General features: G+C 42.6%; 1 protein-coding gene across 2 annotated transcripts in view; it reads right to left on the bottom strand.

The window, feature by feature from the left end:
• Positions 1–18,155, bottom strand: part of GRK5 (G protein-coupled receptor kinase 5) — a 164,645-nt gene that overhangs the window by 57,409 nt on the left and 89,081 nt on the right. For both annotated transcript variants that reach the window (XM_068688979.1, XM_068688980.1), the window contains exon 3: positions 3,370–3,482. In XM_068688979.1, coding sequence (XP_068545080.1) covers positions 3,370–3,482 — 113 coding nt within the window. The remainder of the gene's footprint in view (positions 1–3,369; positions 3,483–18,155) is intronic.

Raw genomic sequence — 18,155 nt, 5'->3', positions numbered from 1 at the left:
CTGTAGCCCATTTTACTACAGACTGTGATTTCCTGAGCATTGTTCTCAGAAGACAGGCAGATACTTCATGGCTCTGAGCACTTTCATCTCAGTTACTGGCTGAAATTGGCCAAGGTATTCACAAGGTTTAGAGGGAACTAGCGGATGCACACCTACACACATGCAGAATGCAATGATACAAATTCTTTTTTCTTCAGAAAGCCAGCCTAACAACAGCTTAACTGTACTGACAAAAAACAAAGCAAAAAACAACACACACACACACACAAAAAAAAAAAAAAAAAAAAAAAAAAGCACCACCAGATGCTGCTAAAATTAGATTTGCAGGAGACTACATCAGACCAGGTTCCTTATTCCACCTAACAGCTGAAATAAATGTCCAGCAGAAAGGCGATTTTTTTGCTTTATGCACTCTGGTCTGCAAGGTCTGGCTGATTTTACCAGCCTTTGGAAGCAAGGGGGTGAGAGAGTTCTTGCAAAACTTGGTCAAACATAAGTATGGAAATGGAAATCGTTGGTAGGTTGTTGGGTGCCTGACTCAGCTTCTGGTTTCCTCCCAACAGTCCCAGTTGCTGCTTTCTTTGCAGGCAATTGAGTTCACTGGTTAGAAAAAACTAGTGAAAATGAGGAGGGATCAATTACTGGCTTCTGCATGACCTGGTAAAGTCACCTAGTTGTGCTCTTGGCTTCACCTTCTTTTTGTAAGAGAGGTAGGCTAGCTTTTCAGTGCACAGAAAGCTCTCTGACCCTCTGGTGAGCAGCTAAATATTTACCTCTATTATTATTATTATTTTTTAATTTGATACAACAAAGAAAAGCTAAGTTTTGCATCTTATGTTAGAAAAATAATTAAGCCAAAAGAAAGCAGAAGGTTTGGCTTTTTCTGCTCAGAGCTTATTACAGCTGGTGGTCTCCAAGAGGTTTCACATTCCTGGTGGTCTCAGAGTAGGGCTGTAAAGTCAAACTTTTGGTCTTGTTACAGGACTTTTTTTGCCTAACATAGGATTTGGCCTGAGTCCCACTACTCACTCAACACAGTGTCACCCTGCTGGGTGAATTTCAGTAGCGATCATCCAATTTAATGGCTATGGGCTGTGTTGCTAGACCTTAACATTGGATAATACAGGGATTTTCACGGGCTGGGAACAAACTTGCACAGAATTTGAAATCAACAGACAAAGGAGGCTGCTGTCAATTAGCTTTTAAATACAGCAAATATTCAGACCTCCACACAGCTCAACATTTTCTCCATGAAATCGATGTTTCTTTAGGGCAGGCACCTCTCTAGGAGATGATGGTTGGATGCAAGATAAACATGGTCAGGGTACTCAAAACATCCTCCTGCCCACCTGCCTTGAGCACAACCTCATGAAGCATCTGTCAGGTGTGGTCCTTTCATGACCCTCGATGGCTAAGTCTTCCCACTGGAGAAAATCACAACCAGCACAAGGAATATAAGGTGGAAGCTGTGACCACCCAAAACCTCTCAGAGAAACCTCTCCATAGACATGCTAATTGAAGGGTTGCCTTTTTTAGCCTGCAGAAATATGAGGGTAAATGCTTCGGCTTGTCAAGGCTGAACACTACACTTTCTGCTGACGTGTGGAAATCCCAAACAAGCTGATGTTGGGTATATCCCCAGAGAAGGACTATCAGTTCACATCATGAAATGAATGAATCCATGAATCCTCTAATGGCCTCTCATACCTAAGAGTCAAAATGCTGCAATTTAGCAACGGGTGTGCCACATGCACTTGGGAAAATGAAGTCCTCCTTTGGTTTACCTGTGAAGTTGATTGTGTACTTTCTTTGATCGCTTGGTGCCAGGTAATTCTACACTCTGTTAAGCAGAAGGTGGAGTGTTTTTAACCTTCTGCAGAAGCACGTTGCTCTGTCACTTGTAACTCCGGTAGAATGGAGACCTAATGTCGACTGCAAGTAACACTTTAAGCCAAATGTCATCCTGCTTCAGCACGGCTGTAAGCCACGTAAAGAAAAAGCCAATTTTACAACACATTGCTATGATTCAGCAGCCTGAGTGTGAAATCAGATTGCAAAAGGAGTCTAATAAAAATGTATAGAAAAAGCATTAGAATGTTTTAAATTATGTTAATCGAGTCAAAAAGATTACAGAAGTTCAAAGACGATTTTATAAGTTGTGATGGTACCGAAAATGCCAACTGAAATTGATTTTAAAGAACTTTATCCAATGCTTTCTGCAATGCAGATTTGTTGTAGGTGCTGTGGTACTAATACACGCTGTAAGTGATGACATGTCCTCTTCCAAACTCTTACCTTTACAACTTCAGTGTAACCTCCCCATCTGCCTATACTTCAGAATAGCCAACCACAGCACAAAGGGGAAAAAAAAAACTCTGTTCCCATTGGTACGCATTGCTTTGCTTTTGACTTAGTGCCACCTAGAGAGCGAAGTCCCCTGGCCATGCACTCAGCGATGACAACTGGCAGCTCATCTGCCAGCCTGGTGGGGTGTAGCCTTTTGGCTCCCCACCGCCCTACCCTGCAGGAGGCTCCCAGCAAGAAAGCCAGTGAGGACTTTGGGACTGTGAGCAGCTTCTCCTGCTGGCACTACACATGGCCAAATGCTGCGAGGTTGGGAATGAGTATCAGGTCCTTCCAGGGGCTGTGGGGGCTGCTTGGTGGCCGGTTTAGCTGGGAGCTCTCTGGAGAGGGAAATGGAGCTGGGCTTCAATAGCAGGTTTGGCAGGAGTTTCTTGGTGACCTCAATAAAGTCACTCCTATAGCTCATGCCTCTATTTGAAAAAAACAAGATAAGATCAGGATGCCCTTTATAAATCACCTTGAAATCTACAGATGGAGAGGCTTGGTAAGAGTGAGATATTATTATCACACTCCTCATCCCCTCTTGTCAGTCCATTCATCATCTTCCCTTTCCTCCCAGTGCCTCCCAGCACTGCAGACATCCCGATACCAAAAGACGTCACTCTCTGCCACCCAGCTGCTCGTGCCTGGGCCTGACGCAGGCTCTGCCAGCCCAGAGCTGGGCTCCTCCCTTTGCGGTGGCTCGTGTCCCCTGAGGCTGGTGCCAAGCCTGCATGCAGCGCTGCCCCTCCACCTCCAGCAGCTTGCTCAGGTGTGTCAGACATAAAACCCCATCCCGTGGCAGTACGACTTCTGGAGGTCAGAGCTGTGTGCCCATCGAGCATGGAGCTCCACAACAGCACCAAGCTGATCACACAGGTCGGTCCAGCAGAGCGGGGGCAGGCAGGGACTGCTGTGCCTTCAGAGCAGGATATCACTCCTCCTGCCCTGCCAGCGCTGCTCCTCAGCTCGCTGCCGAGGCACAGGGCCACAAAGCACCGCGAAATATCACAAGAAGGGACTTACCACCGAGTCGAGGAACCTAATGCAGCACTCGAGCTCGGGTCGAGTTTCACAGAACTGCCGAAAGAGAAGCCTTCCGATCGGCTGCTTTTCGCATATGCTGCAGTAATCTCTCTCTAGAGGCAATAAAGAGAAGAGAAGCATGAAAATGAGAAGAGCTTTGCCTTTGGGGTTGCTTAGGAGTTTAAAACATTGAAAGTGAGTGCAGAAGGATGACCCAGATTAGAAATGACTTTTTCCCACCACGTTTCAGGTATCCAAGTGCAAATATAATTAATAGCTTAAGTCTCGAACATGACAGGCCAATTTTACAGAACTGATGTAGGTAAAAGCCCCACAAAAACCATTCAGCTATTATGAAAGAATAACTTCACATTTTTCCATGGGGGAATTGCGTGTACTCTGCAAAGGTACCACTCAGACAGGCAGTGTTTGCGGGAATTTGAGGAGCAAATTACAAGTCCCTGAAATGTGAATCATACACTGATGAGCAGAAGTTGTAATTCGTGGTGACTTTCCTGGTTCCTTCCCAAATATGCACTAAAGTGACCCTAATTTCTGGAAACGTAGAATCCACTCTATACTAATTACTTGTTGCAAAACACATATTTTCAAAGGTTTCAAAATTTCTATTTACTTGCAGAGCACCAACCTAAGGATGGAGTACATGGCATCTAGCTGGCTCCAGCTTCGCACAACACTCCTCTACAGAAGAGTATTTCCCCGTAGCAGTCATGTTTACAAGTCTTTCTCTGTGTGGGGTCTTTTCTGCACCCAGAACCATCCTGCTGTTAAAGCAGGTCCTTTGCCAACTGCAGGTACTATATGCAGGAATACATGGGAGAAGGGCCGGCCTCATTAACTGCTATCGCACCAGTACAAACGAAGAGGGCTTTTTTGTCGAGAGCAGCAGATCCCCCAGCCTGTTTGGAGCAGCAGCACTCACTGGAGACACGTTATTCCTTTAGAAGCACACACATGTCAAACAACATACTGTGTTTCCTTAAGCGTTCCTCTCACCACCCTCCTCGCTGCCATATGGCAGTTGCTGTTATTATGGAAACAACCAGCTTCTAAACACATAACATAACACTGCAAACAGACATACTAAACCCACACAAGTTGTCAGTGCTTTGGGTACTTCTCTCTCAGGCCTGCAGTGTCTTTTATTCCCCCTCTGCTTTGTCCCACCACCCTTCCCTTCCACCCCAGGACACGTCCTGTAGGCACCCGGCTGTCCTGGGGGCACCCAGCTGAGGGTCTGCTCCTCACAGCTGGTACTCTGAGGACCGTGCTCGGCCTCTCCAGGACATCCCTCATGATAAGACACATGGCACGTTGGCCTTGCTCCCCTGTAGCTGGATGGCAGTCAGGCTCCACACAGCAGTACGATGGCAGAAGCACCCCAGGTCCAGCCCTTGCCAGAGCAATGCCCTGCTTGTGTGTGGCTGTGGCTATAGCTCAGGATTTTGCCTCCAAGGCACCTGCAGGGAGGCACGGGATGGGGCTGGATGGTTTTTAATTCAGCTTCCCCCTGCTTGGGTTTTCTGAAGTGGTCTGGGACAACATACCGGCACTGTTTTGTGACTGCTCCTGCCAGCCCAGGTTGAATCACAACTTCATTCTCTCTCTCCAGAAGACTGCAACATTTTGGCAGCCTCTGGCAAATAAAACTGCGCCTAGATCACTGCATAAATCTTAACTTGACCTCTAGCCTAACTATCAGCAACTAGTCCGTGACCCTGGTTTGTTTGCATGACACAGACGGGCAGGGTCAGGAAGCCAGCCAGCCCGATGTGATGCTGAGCAGCCTTGGGGGGTCCTTGCAAGCAGTGCAAGTTCACACTGCTTGACCTAGGAGCTCTCCTGCTGAGAAGATGACAAAACACACAGACATGTACAGCACTAAGGTAAGCAAAGGAGGTAGGAAAGTGCCTGAGTGCATCAAAACATCAGCTCATGGTGCCCCAGAGCGTGCAGAGCTGGAGCTCAGGTGAGCTGCCCTGGGAGCTCTGGAGATGCAGCTCCCTCTGCCTGAGGCTGTTTTCTGCTGTCGTGATGAGCTAACTCTTCTGAAGGCATGAATAAAACACAGCACGAATATCTGTAGCACACAGCCTGACCGTTCTCAGGACCTGATCCCTCTAGAAGCCCAAACCCACAGCAACCTTCCTCAATATTAAACAGGCCATGCAAAAAATGCGACTGTCTGAATCACAGATTTGTGACAGAATAGAAGATAAAGGACCAAACACAGGATTAATCAGCCAGTTTCTTCTGCACTTTCTCTTGTACCATGTTGCTTGATGCCCGATGTCAATGATAGCACAAAATGGGCAGTTTTTTAAAGGTGATATAACATGGTGACACCCAGTGCAGGACACTTTCCTAACAGAAGGGCTAGTGATAACAGCTGAACAAGTATGCAAATTGTACGTTGAATGGCTGTACTTTGTAACACACCAGGAAAAGAAAACAAGAAGCTGAATGCTATTACATATGTGGATAATCTAAACACAAAGCCGATATGAGCACAGACATACTTCTACAGTATATAACTTGGCCAGCACATGGGAACGGTGACCCGTTTGTAATGAGGAAAAAGGAAATACCAGAAATAATCTCCAAAAACACAAGAGCCAGAGCAGTTCCCTTGAGCCATCCACTCCTTGGTAATGTTCGTTTAAGTGCTGGATATACTGATACAGACAATAAATACATGATGCAACTGTTTTCATTCCTTGTAGGTGACATGCAGTATTTTCTTAGGCCCTGGTTTTGCACTGACCTCACCAAGTCAGCTACAGGGTCCTGCGCTCACTCATTCTTGGGATGCGCGGGCCCTGGAGTGGACTGAGGAACAAAACCACCTCCCTCAGCTCATGCAGAAAACCGAGTGGATAGCTTTATAAAGGCAAGGAATGAAGCAAAGCAGAGGTGTTTTAGCAGCACGCTGCTCCCCGGAGGCCTGGCTGAGGCACCCAGCGCTGCAGAGAGAAGCTGCGGGCGCAGGGAGGAGACGAGGAGGGATGCAGGTAGCACAGCCCGCCGATCCCTCGGGCTGGGGTTAAGCGCCGTGTCGCACTCGGTCTGCCTGCCAGCAAAAATATCCCTCCAGTTTCAAAAGTTTAAAAAATAGAAAGAATGATTTCCTGAGGAAATGGAAATGTTAAACACTTGGAAGTGAAACCATATGCTTATGATGATGAAGTGTAACGAAAACAGTCCTGAGAGCAATATCTTTGGTAGTCGGACCCTCCTGCTTCAGCAGGATCCTGTTTAACACCTGCAAAGTCACCCAAAACGGGGGTGAAAAGCTGGGTGGATTGAATGTCTAGAACAACAGTCACATCTCACCGACGTTGAACCCTTTATATAGAAAATATAAGTGGTAAATAATGTGGGCATGCAAATGAATTATTTTTCTTCCTGTCAGAGTAACTACACAGATTATATAGATTAAGATGTTTATGAAAAGGTTTTATATAAAATACTATCATAAACATTCTGAAGATAAACAATATTTATTATAAATTCTATTGACTCATTTTTCCTTTACTTTGTAGCTCATATATTAAAATACTTTAAAGAGCAGTCAGCACACAGAACACACCTAAGTACAAATACCTGTACACAAATAATATCATCAGCATTCAAAGTCTATGGCCAAATTTGTTCCCCATCAGATATTTTTATTCTGAAAAATACCTAAACACACATCTAGAAAGAACAGTGCTGTTAGTAAAATTTCATACTGGTCAAAACATCATTAATAAAATAAAAAAGCAAAATGATGTATGAAAACAAGCAGCTGCTGATAAAATCTCTGACATTCAAGTAAAAGGGGAAAAACCCCTAATATTTTAATTAGAGAAAAACCTCCCTGCACCTTGTGAAAATATTTTGTCTTAATTGGCTCAAAATATCACTTTCAGCAATTTTAGTGATAAACAATGGTCTGCAGAGAGAGCAGGTCCCTCCTCCTGTTTCACATTTGCCATAAACCTGTGGGTTTTCATAGGCTTAGTGGTGAGCCTGGAAACTGGGTGACGACCCTTGGCTGAAAAAACAGTCTTTTCTGATATTGCTTCCCGCAGTGCAAACTGCAGGTGTCTAAGTGAGAAACCTTCCCTCAGACTGCTCTGGGAAGCCGTACTTCTGTTTCTGGACTAAAGCCCTCTTTTTGAAGGGCTGCTGATCCAACACCTGTGATCAGCTGGGGGGGCTTCCTCCTGTGAAATGCCTGTGGGGCGTGACGAGCTTAGTTTAAATCTCACTTATGAAGTGTACAAAGGCCAGGAACACCTTTTCAGCTTTTTTGTCCTTGCTGGTGTGGTTACTGATTGCACTTATGAACTATCTGTTAAGCAGCATTTCATTTCTTTTAAAAATACTGGAGTCCCAAGAGAAGGTATTTCAAAGAAATTCACGGAGAATCACCAAGAAGATATGCACCATGCAAATTTGTTCTTGGCCTCTGGATCTCCTCTCTCCTTGGCATCAAATCAGCCTGGATTAAGCATCAGTAAGATCCAAATGCAATGTAATTCTGCTGCCTAAAAATAAAAAACAAACAAAAACCCCTCCCAAACACCTAGAAATTCAAAAGTGGGTGCAGTGAGAATTAATTGGTCTTTTTCCTGCTAATGCTTGAGTATCAAAAGGACCCAGGAAAAGAACTGAGCTCATCTTCCCTTTCCATTTCTTTCTGTTTGTTTTCTTTAAGGTGAATCAAAGTGATAATCTTTCAAGTAGATGTTCCAAGTGTAATATTCATCTGCTGTCTCCAGTCTGCTTTAGTCCAAAACAACAAGGAAAACACACCAAAAACATGGAAGAAAAGGTCCTGAGCTGGACAATAGGAAGCCGTAGCAAAGCCAGAACTGGCTAGCAATCCATTTGAAAGGTTTTTGGCACATCAAAAGTAGAACTTTATTTTTCCAAGGTGCAGAGGCCTATCAAAGTGATTCCCACCAGCCCTGGAACAGTAGAAACTTCAGTAGAGATGCCTCAAACTCGCAACGTGATTGATGCCTCAATCTTCATTCAAACTTGGGGGGATTTGGCTAACATAGGAACCAACCACCCAAATCCCAAACCAGTTCTGTTTTTTTGCACACCTCTACTTTACACACATAAGCTCTCTTATAGGAGCACTCAGTTGAACAAAGGACAAAAGCAGGAACTAAAAGCAAGATTAAAAAACATGTTGCATGACTGAACCCAACAGACTCTTACAGCCCATTGTACAGTATGTACTTGTAGTAGTTTGCTTCATTTTGCTAAAAAAAAAAAAAAAAAAAAAAAAAAAAAAAAAAAAAAAAAGACCAAAGCCTTTAAAGTATACAGAATTGTTTTGTGTGTTTTGTGTCCAGTAGCGGTACTAATGGAAAACAAATTGTGTCTTTAAACAGCAAATAACCCCATCTAGAGCTACATTAATAAAAATACATTTTTCATTTTAAATCAGCAAGTCTAACACTAGGGCTTATAAACATGTATTATAATTTAGTGCTGCTCTTCAGCTGCAAGTGAAATTACCACTGCCTACATATAAACTTAATAAACATAGAACATACTAAACTGTCTAGTCTTTGAGGTTGATGAAAGTTGCTTCTTATCAAAGGCTCCTTTGTGGATGTTTTAAAAGGATTTAACTTGCTTTGATTGCATTATTAACAGTGCCTGTGTTGCTCTTGTATTTCAGAATAAGCTGGAAAGCTGGAACATTAGCTCTTACATTCAACAAAAGTTGGTTTGCCATCTATAATAAATACACTTCAATACAAAAGATAATCTTTGTGTTCAAAAGCAAGACACCAAGGCTGGCCCCGCTAACACTTCTGCAGACCCAGTTGTTATATTTGGATTTTCCTCTGGTCTTCTCTACTGGAGATCTCACAGCCAGTCCTAACTTCATAAACTTTGCTGGAAAGCCACATATCTGCAGTGAGAAACGCGTCAGGTTTCTTTCTCTGGGAAACTGAAAACATGGGCCCATTTCTGAAGAAGAAACAAGGATATCGTTCTTTGAACTGCAGCACCTGGCCAAGCACACACGCAGGAACACAGCAAGGGATCTCGTTGTTGTGACTGCTCAGGAGTGTTGCAGAAAAGGGGGGAAGCAATGGAAGTCAAGTTTCTTTTTCTTTTCTCTTATTTTTTTTCCTTCTTCTGGGTTTTGATGTTGTTGCTGCTGGTTTGTTGTGTTTTGGTGTGTATATGGAAACCTGTTGTTCAGATGCTGCGGACTCTCCATGTGCCCTGTCTCCAGTGATGCATTTTAAAAGTGAGGCAAGCCAGATGGTGAGAGAATACAAGACAGGAATAAAAATGCCTCATTTCAGCTCATTCAAAAATTCCCAGGAACTGTGGCAGTAAGTCATGTTATAAAAGCCTAATACAAGCAGCTAGACTCCTGTGGGAATTCAGGTACCAGTACAAATAATATTCTGCGTACTGCAGACCTCAGCGGCATGCTGTATTTATAAAATGGGGCTAATAGCACTGCCCTACCTCAAAGCAGTGTGGCCAGAATAAGTATATTAAAGTGTGTGAGCCCAGAGTGCTACTGGATAGCCCTGCGGATCCGTGCTATTTACGTGCAATGCAAACCCCTGGAGCGGAAATTTAGTCCGAGAGAGCACAGCAGAGTCTTTTTATACATTAACCGCTATACTGCTCCATAACTTCACCTGGCACTTCACAGAGATTAAAAATGACGACGCAGCCCCTGTCCTGCAGAGTGCTTGTCTTGGCACGGCCAGCACTGCACAGGTGCACGACAGAAACTCCGGAGCCAAGGGCTGGGATGAAGTTGGGTTCCTGGTGGCAAAAGCGCACTCCCTCGAACGGTAAATATTTCATCTGTTTTCTTTATTTTTAATAAAATATGGAAATTGTTAGACCTTGTGACAGGATAATGGCTTGATAGATTCCTTGTTTTAAACAGCAGCTCTTCCCAGTCTGCGGCTAAAACCAGCACTTTGTGGCTGGAGAAAGCTCTAGACCAAGCCTATTAAGCCCTGGGGAAAACACGTATTTTTGGCCTTGGCTGTTTTTTTCCCCTTAAATTTAGGATTTTCTACAAGAAACTCTGAGAGCCTCATCTATGCCGGTACAGTGAGTGTTGCTTTGGCACTGACTATCCAAGTTTAATTAATTAAAAATACAAACGCAATCAAGCTTATTTAAGACAATGGAATTACCCCAAACTGGTTTTAAGCCCTGCCAACTTAATTTTCTCTGCTTGTAGGCTGTCTTTTTTAAAACAAACAAAATTTAATCTCCTGATCATTGAACATCTAATGTAATTATTCAGATTCAGACAGTGTTTGCTTTGTATAACTCTCCTTATTTCCACTCTTTTCATGGAATTACAGGGATAAAGTCCACACATCACAGCAGCATTACACTGAAGAGGGAACTAGTCCAAACCTTAGAGTTGGACCAATATGGAAAAAAAACATTTGGAGAATATTGTAACAAATTCTCAGCTAAATACACTTTGGTCATATATACGGATCTTCTCATTTGTTTTTTGAAAGCAGCTGTATTGAAGCTTTGCTCACGGAACTTTATTTGAAAGTCAAATCCTGCAAACAGTCGCATAAATATGTTTGCATGAGTATCTGAACCAGAATGCGTATGAGGCTTTGTTGATTTTGGCAACGATTTTGGCAGGAAGGATAAGAACCCACCCACCCTTTTTGTAGCAGCAGGAGGAGGATGAAACGGGACACTGTGCTCAATGTAGTCACTGCATACAAAAACATGAGTGGGGTCCCCATGGCTGGAGAGATGTTTGGTAACCCAGCCTTGCTCCAGGAACAAAGGCAGAATGCTCTGCTCTGAGCCTAAGCAACTCTCCAGTGTAAGACAAGTTCTCGTTCTAACAAAATCCACTCCCTTTGCACTTGTCAGGAAAAAATCCCCACCAAGGGCACATTATTACAGCCCTCCTCTAAAAGTCCTGGCATCGTCTCAAAAATTCTCATTCGGGCAACTGCATCATTTCCACGTTTCGCAGAGCAAGCCCTGTGTTCAAATGCAGCCAGCAGGTGCTGCTGGGTCAGGAGTACATTTAGCTTGAGAAGATGGAGCTTGCCATTTGTCTTGGAGAGACTTGAAATCACAGAAGCAAAAACCAGATTGTTGTGTGAAGTACTGGGTGCAGGGAAAGATGATAAATTGTTACAAATAATGAAGGTGATCTTAAGCCTGCTGAAGCAGATGGAAAGATTCCCATTGATTTCAGCGAGTCTTTCGTTGGGCCTGGCTCTCCCACCTCTGTCAAGCACAACTGAAACGAATAAAACACTCAGTGTGTCTCTCAGTGAACATGACAGTGGAAATGTATACACCATGATTAATAGGAAATCTGAATTGTGAATGTGCAATGGGAATATTTTAAAATCCTTTTTTAACAGAAATTATTTCACATTTGGCTACCGGTTGGAACAACAGTGGATAGAAAGGGAACAAAAAGTGAAAAAGTGCAGGGAGACTGATTGACTGACTGATAGACAGGCGGACAGATATCTTACACTGCTTCTAGTTAAGAAATTCAAATGACTACTAATAAGCTGGTTACTGTTCGCATAAGTTACACTTGAAAAGCACATACCCCTGGACCAATGCCTTTGATGAGGTTTCACTTTGAAGAGTGCCTGAACTGTTGTCTTCACGGCTGGTCACAGCACTGTTCAGGGTGCGGTGGACTCCCAGACTTGCCTGTGTTGATCACAGAGGATGCATCATCACCAATCCTTCCTGGTGCTTGAATGCAGAGATTGTTTGGCAGCCCCAGGGGAAGGGCTACCCACACCATGGCTGCGAATATTGTGCCGACCAGAAAAGAGGTTGTCTTTATCTTCTTTAACGGCTTTCAACAATGTCTCTGCGGCAAGGCCAGAGGAACGGAAAAAATCCCTCAAAGAAATATGAAAGCTCACCTCAGAAGTGCCCTGGGAAATCCGAGGAACAAACACTTGGTTGTTCTCATTTTGTCCTACTTTGTATTGGGATGACAGAACTGGGTGATTTGTCCTAAAAGGAGGTAGCTACTGAGATATGTTTTTATTTGGGACTTTTATGTCCAGTCTTGAAGATTTTGATTGAAATACCTAACTTATTTGCTGTCTAGTGCTGTTATTTAGTCTCCTTTCTGGTGATATTCTGAGTAATACATGCTGAAAGAAAATTTCAGTAAAAGTTGTAATTTGAATGTTTAAGGTTATGAAATCTACAAGAACTGTTGCTGTTGTACATAGCACAAAATAAACATCTCGATTCCAGGAAACTAAAGGAGACATCTTGTGAATCGCTTTCTTAAGACAAAAAGACTTCTGCAAAACTACTCTTTGACTTCTAAACCAGCCTGGGTAGAAACTGAAGCAGCCATCAAGACTAAACCCTTATCCAGGTCAATAAAATGGTAGAACATATATAGCCACTAGCACAGTCACTCTGCAAATGCATATTTAAGCAGCACACTTTACTGAGAGGCACATAATAAAGCTATTCACAGGGATTACTAACTGTGCATGCCATTCAATAATCGCTGTAAGTGCTAAACATCTCAGCCATTTTACTAATGATTCCCTTAACAAGATACTAGATGTTCTTATATGTTCATTGCTAAATTTACTTTTTTTTTTCTCTCTCTCTCTTTTTTTTTTTCCTGTCACTTTTCCTCGTGGTATTTTGAAATACCACACTTTGAGTGCAAGAGAAATCCACAATCTTGCACTGGCAAATTATTTTTGGAAGCGTTTGTCAATCCCAATCTTTAAAAAATGAAAATTATAAAATAAGCTCAACATTAACCTAAATAGTCAAAGAGATGATACTCTGAAATAATCAACCCTCGCCAGTTTTAAGGGATGTCACTGACCAATGACAATGTTGCTAAATTATCACTTGACTGGATCTTTGGCCCAAGTACAAGTGGTCTACTTGCAATAAAACAGACACTGACTTCGACTTGGTTTATATTCACAGTGTGATTTGACTGCCTGCTGAGTGACATCCCTCTCTGAGTGGGTGTGAGGGAGCTGAGCTGCTGAGTAAAACTGAAATGAACAGTGAAAAAGAGATTTTAAAGTCATTTAGAAACCCCAAATACTCTAAGAGAAACCTGTGCAAGAGGGGATTGCCAACGGAAAGTATTTTTCTCTCCTTCTTAACAGAAGTCTTCAGTACCAAGGATCTCTTCAGACTATGTTATTCAGATGGATGGAAACAGCGTGGCACTTGATGTCCAAACACAAGAAATTTGAATAAACTCATGCAGATTTTAAAAGAAAATGTAATTTTCAAGAGACTTTCTGCATTATTCCTATGAAAACTGAGTTCTCATAGGGAAACAAGACAAGCACTTATGTAATACTAAAGGTTATTCTAATATTTCTATTTCTTCAGTTTGATCAGATTTTTCTTTAATATTTTGTTTCATTTCACAATGTCATATGAATAATATTTTACCCTCATAAAGTGTTTTTCTCCAAAATGTTTTCATTCCTAAATTTCAACATACCACCACAAATATTCTGCAACACAAAACAATGGTGTTCAGCTCTGCAAAACAAAAAGCCCAGACTACCATCTCCAAAGCTACTGAAAGAATTTTGGTGAAGAGAAGACAAAATCAAAATCTTCAGCTAGGGCTGCCCACCTTGTAATTAGTGCTGTATTACTTAGAAAATAAAAACATGTTTAGAAATTTTACCTCTCACATGGAAGATGATACTTCAACATCCTTGGTACTTCATGATAGAGCTGAAGTACTAGAGATGCTGAAGTACCACTGAGATCCTAACACATGTCTGAAGTGTTCTCCAGCACCCCTCCAGCCAAGTGCTGTCCCACTCAGACATTGCTTCACTCATGGTTATTAACGTGAGATATGCGCACACTGCTAGGTAAACAAAGCAGAAGATTTGAAAAAAAACACTGAAATCTAATTCCATTATCTCGTAAACTTCTATACCAAACTGATGCAAGAAACAGCACTGGTGTTTTATGAGGAACATCACAAATCAGTATTTGTCCTTTGAGAAACCTGCTTCCAAATGATGCTGGTGAAGGACACATAGATAGGTGGAATGGATTGGGCTAGAAATAAGCATGGTCTTACGTGTATTTCTGCCTGTGGAAATTCTGCAACAGCTCACATTGCCTTTTATCAGTTGTGTGGCACTACCTCAGCCCTGTGTGAAGCATCAGCTCTTTGCCCACAAGGGTGGAAGTGATGCTCAAAGGTAAGGTGCTCTTAGGACACTTATCCTAGGGAAAATAATCACCTAGGCTCTTGTAGCCTCTTGTGCTTGCACCTTCATGCTGGCCTCAAGAACAGGTAAGGTAGATGGTTTTGGGTGTTCTGATGTTTAGAGCAAGCTGTCACTTAGCCAGCAATATTCTGTGGCCTATCTGCATGGCTACAGTTCTACTTCATTAGTGAACTCAGAGGAGTTCACCAAACACAGAGGTCAAGGTTGCCACATAAAATTATACCTCTAGAGATACACAAATTCTCCTGTGAGGGTGAGATATCGGTAGACTAAGTACAGTGAAATAGGCTGGAAGAGAACCATCACTCTCAGCTAAGAATTAACACCTCCCAGGATTGAGGTGCACCATTTTCTGAGTCACCAGGGGAGCCCAGGAACCGTGCCGAAGACAGGGATTTCCTCTTCAACAGCCACATTAAATGGGCTTCTATGAAAGGAAAAGGGGAAACGGGGATAGAAAAGAAGAGCCGCATGGTTGATCTGAAAGGAGAGCATGTTTGCACCGACACCGAAACATTAGAGACATTGTTCGAGTGCAGTTCATCCTTGCAAAAATATTATCGTCGTCGCGATGCCAAGGTTGGTGAAAGTATGGGCTATCTGCCATGGAAGTGCTGGGTATTTAGGCTAGACCTGTCATGGGGCTTATTTACTCTCTGCGCCCAACATTTCAGACACACTCAAGTGCTGTGTTCATGTCTTGGCAGGAACTTCTCATTCATGCATTTTCTCCCGGTCCCCTTTGAGGAGTCTTCGTCCTCTGACATTGCAGCGGTTGAAATTTCATTGCTTGCTGAGAAAACCAACACTGATTAATTTCATCCTACTTGCATGGAAGAGGTAAAGTATGCAGGTCTCTAGCCAGGGACAAGGAAATCCCTGCTGCTTACATGCCACATTGAATAAGCAGCCCATGGTTGAGGCCATTGGACTTCAAGTCTTCATTCCACCCGCAGGAAAGAAGCAATTAACCGTAGCAGCATGGGAAGCAAACAGGAAGTAATGCAACACATTCACTTTTGATTAGAGATTTTTTATTTTTTTTTAAGACATAATATTCCACAAGGAAGAATTCAGCTGTAGTGTCGCATTGACACACCCCAAATTATTAAAGGAACATGACTGAGGTTGCAAAGTTAAGCCTCAAAACCTAGGAAAAACCGAAGTTAAAATTTCCTGCGTAGCCTGAATGCCATTCCTCACTGAGCACGCATTCTGGTGCAGTCTTTAATTACATCACTGCAAACTGTGTTTTTTTCCCACAGGACCTTCGCCTCATTCAACGCACAGAACGGACAGTGCTTACTTAATGAGCAGCTATTCAGTACTTCGTTTTCTCCTCTGGTTCAATGTGTGGCCCTAGACTTTATTTACTGCACACCAGTCGGCCTGCTCAGGAGACAGAATGATTCATTTCCCCATGGACCTTTCTGTGGCATTCTCCACTGTAGCCTTAGAATACTTCACACCTATTCATGGATCTATTTTCACACCACCTCTGGGGGATGAAGAAGATGTCATTAGTCCGGTTTATAGATGGGGAACTATAGATGGTTCATAAACATATGAATATTAAGATAAAAAGTATTCACTGATTGGTTCAACTTGATTTTCCATGTATTTAACCTTATACAAAACTCACTCTATTCAAAGCTAATCTTCTATTTGCTTCAGCTGCAGATATTAACACTGAGACCCAAAAATCTCAGATAAATACCCATAAAATGAAAAATGCACAATTAAGTCCAACTCTGAAAAACTTTTTAAGTTTTAAATTATTTGCCTGTCATCACACAAGACCTAGGTGGACCAGAGTGTATCCCTGTCCAGTTCCCCAGTGTGTCACTCAACTGCTCTGCCCACCAGACAATTCCCTGTGCTGCTGCAATTCGCTGGTGTTATTCAGCATTTCAGCAATTCCCTGAATTTATTCATCACATCTCTTTCTGTCATGATAAAATCAAGACCGTCATTCTAACCTCCTTTATTAAACAACCCAGTTTCATCCCGAGGCTAACTCCATCTTTTGAACTGATTGAATTACGGGTCCTGGGGAAAAAGTTAAATATGTAGTTTTGTATCATATAAAAAGATATGAATTTAAGCTATCGAGGCAGCTAGGGGCTCATCCAGAAATATTAACATTTTAACACATATTTTTGTATGTTTGATTTCCTAATTTTTTAAGGAACTTTAAAGGAAAAGAAAAATAAAATGTTGTGGAGCAACTCTGAGAGTTTCTTGCTCATTAGGAACAGCTCACCCAAGAGGCTGGGAATGTTTGACTTGGTCACTTTAAGAATGTCCTTTTAACACAGATTTTTCTGAGCTCTTTCCTCAGTTTTCTTTGGAAAAGAAACTACATTACACTGACACCCATAATAATACCCACATCAGCAGAGCTGAAATAGGGATGTCACAGTACTCACTTGTGCTGCTGGGAGCTGACGAAGGAACTGTAAATTGAGTTAGCTGACCATCCTCTGTAAACACTGGAGAGAGGTGAGATACATACCTCATCAGAGGCATCTACAGATACTGGCTGACTGTTTTGTCTTGTCTGAAGATGAGATCCTGCCCTTAAATTCAGTGTTTTGTAGCCATTCCCCCATGATTTGTCTTCTTCCTATGGCACTCTCACGTGGCCATTCCCACCCTCAGCATCTCTGGCCAAGGAGATCTAACATTCCCTGGCCAGCCAAACCTCACCTACCTCCTGGCCTAAAAAGTCCTAGCCTTACCACCTGGATCACCTTCCTCCATCCCAAACCAAACCAAACCAAACCAAACCAAACCAAACCAAACCAAACCAAACCAAACCAAAATGATCCCGCGCCCTCTCAAACAAACAAAAAGAACATGGCAGAGAAAACGTCCAGCATGGAAAATTTCAGTCTACATAATTCAGGCAATATCCCAGTCTCATACTGTGCAATATTAGGGAACCTTGATAATTGATGCTGCTACCCAGCCGCCAAGTAGCAGCAATCCTTACTCAGACGTTTCGGCTTAAGGAAGAGCATCTTAATTATTTATTATGTGTTACAGAGCCAGTTCTGTCCTGCCTGCTGATGCCCTGATCCGTGAGTAGCCCCAGTGATTTCAGAAGGCCTGACTGGAAAATTCAATGATGCTATCTTTGAGGTTTGTATGGGAATCAAAACACAAGCAGCTTCTTCTCCAGGGATTTTTTTTTTCAGCCTAAATAAACAAACATGAAATATCAGAATACAAGGAAGAAAATAGACTTTATAAGATTTTTGAAATATTTTGCTCAAGTTTATGATTTGTAATAGTCAAGCATCTCTACTTCTCAGGGATTAATATTACCTTACTTTCCTTGAACTCCATTTAGTTCTTACATTATGCATATTCCACATGAGCTCTCTCTTCTCTCAGAATTTCTGGCACAAATATGAGCCTCTTTGGTAAAGACTCATAAGGTTATGAATGTCTGGACAGCCTGAGTAATGAAAGGCCATTTGGGGCCGAACCATT

This window comes from Anas acuta, chromosome 7 (assembly GCF_963932015.1).
Source record: "Anas acuta chromosome 7, bAnaAcu1.1, whole genome shotgun sequence".
In the NCBI taxonomy this organism is placed as follows: Eukaryota; Metazoa; Chordata; class Aves; order Anseriformes; family Anatidae; genus Anas; species Anas acuta.
Note: the sequence above shows the minus strand (reverse complement) of the source record. Positions and strands in the feature narration are given on the sequence as shown.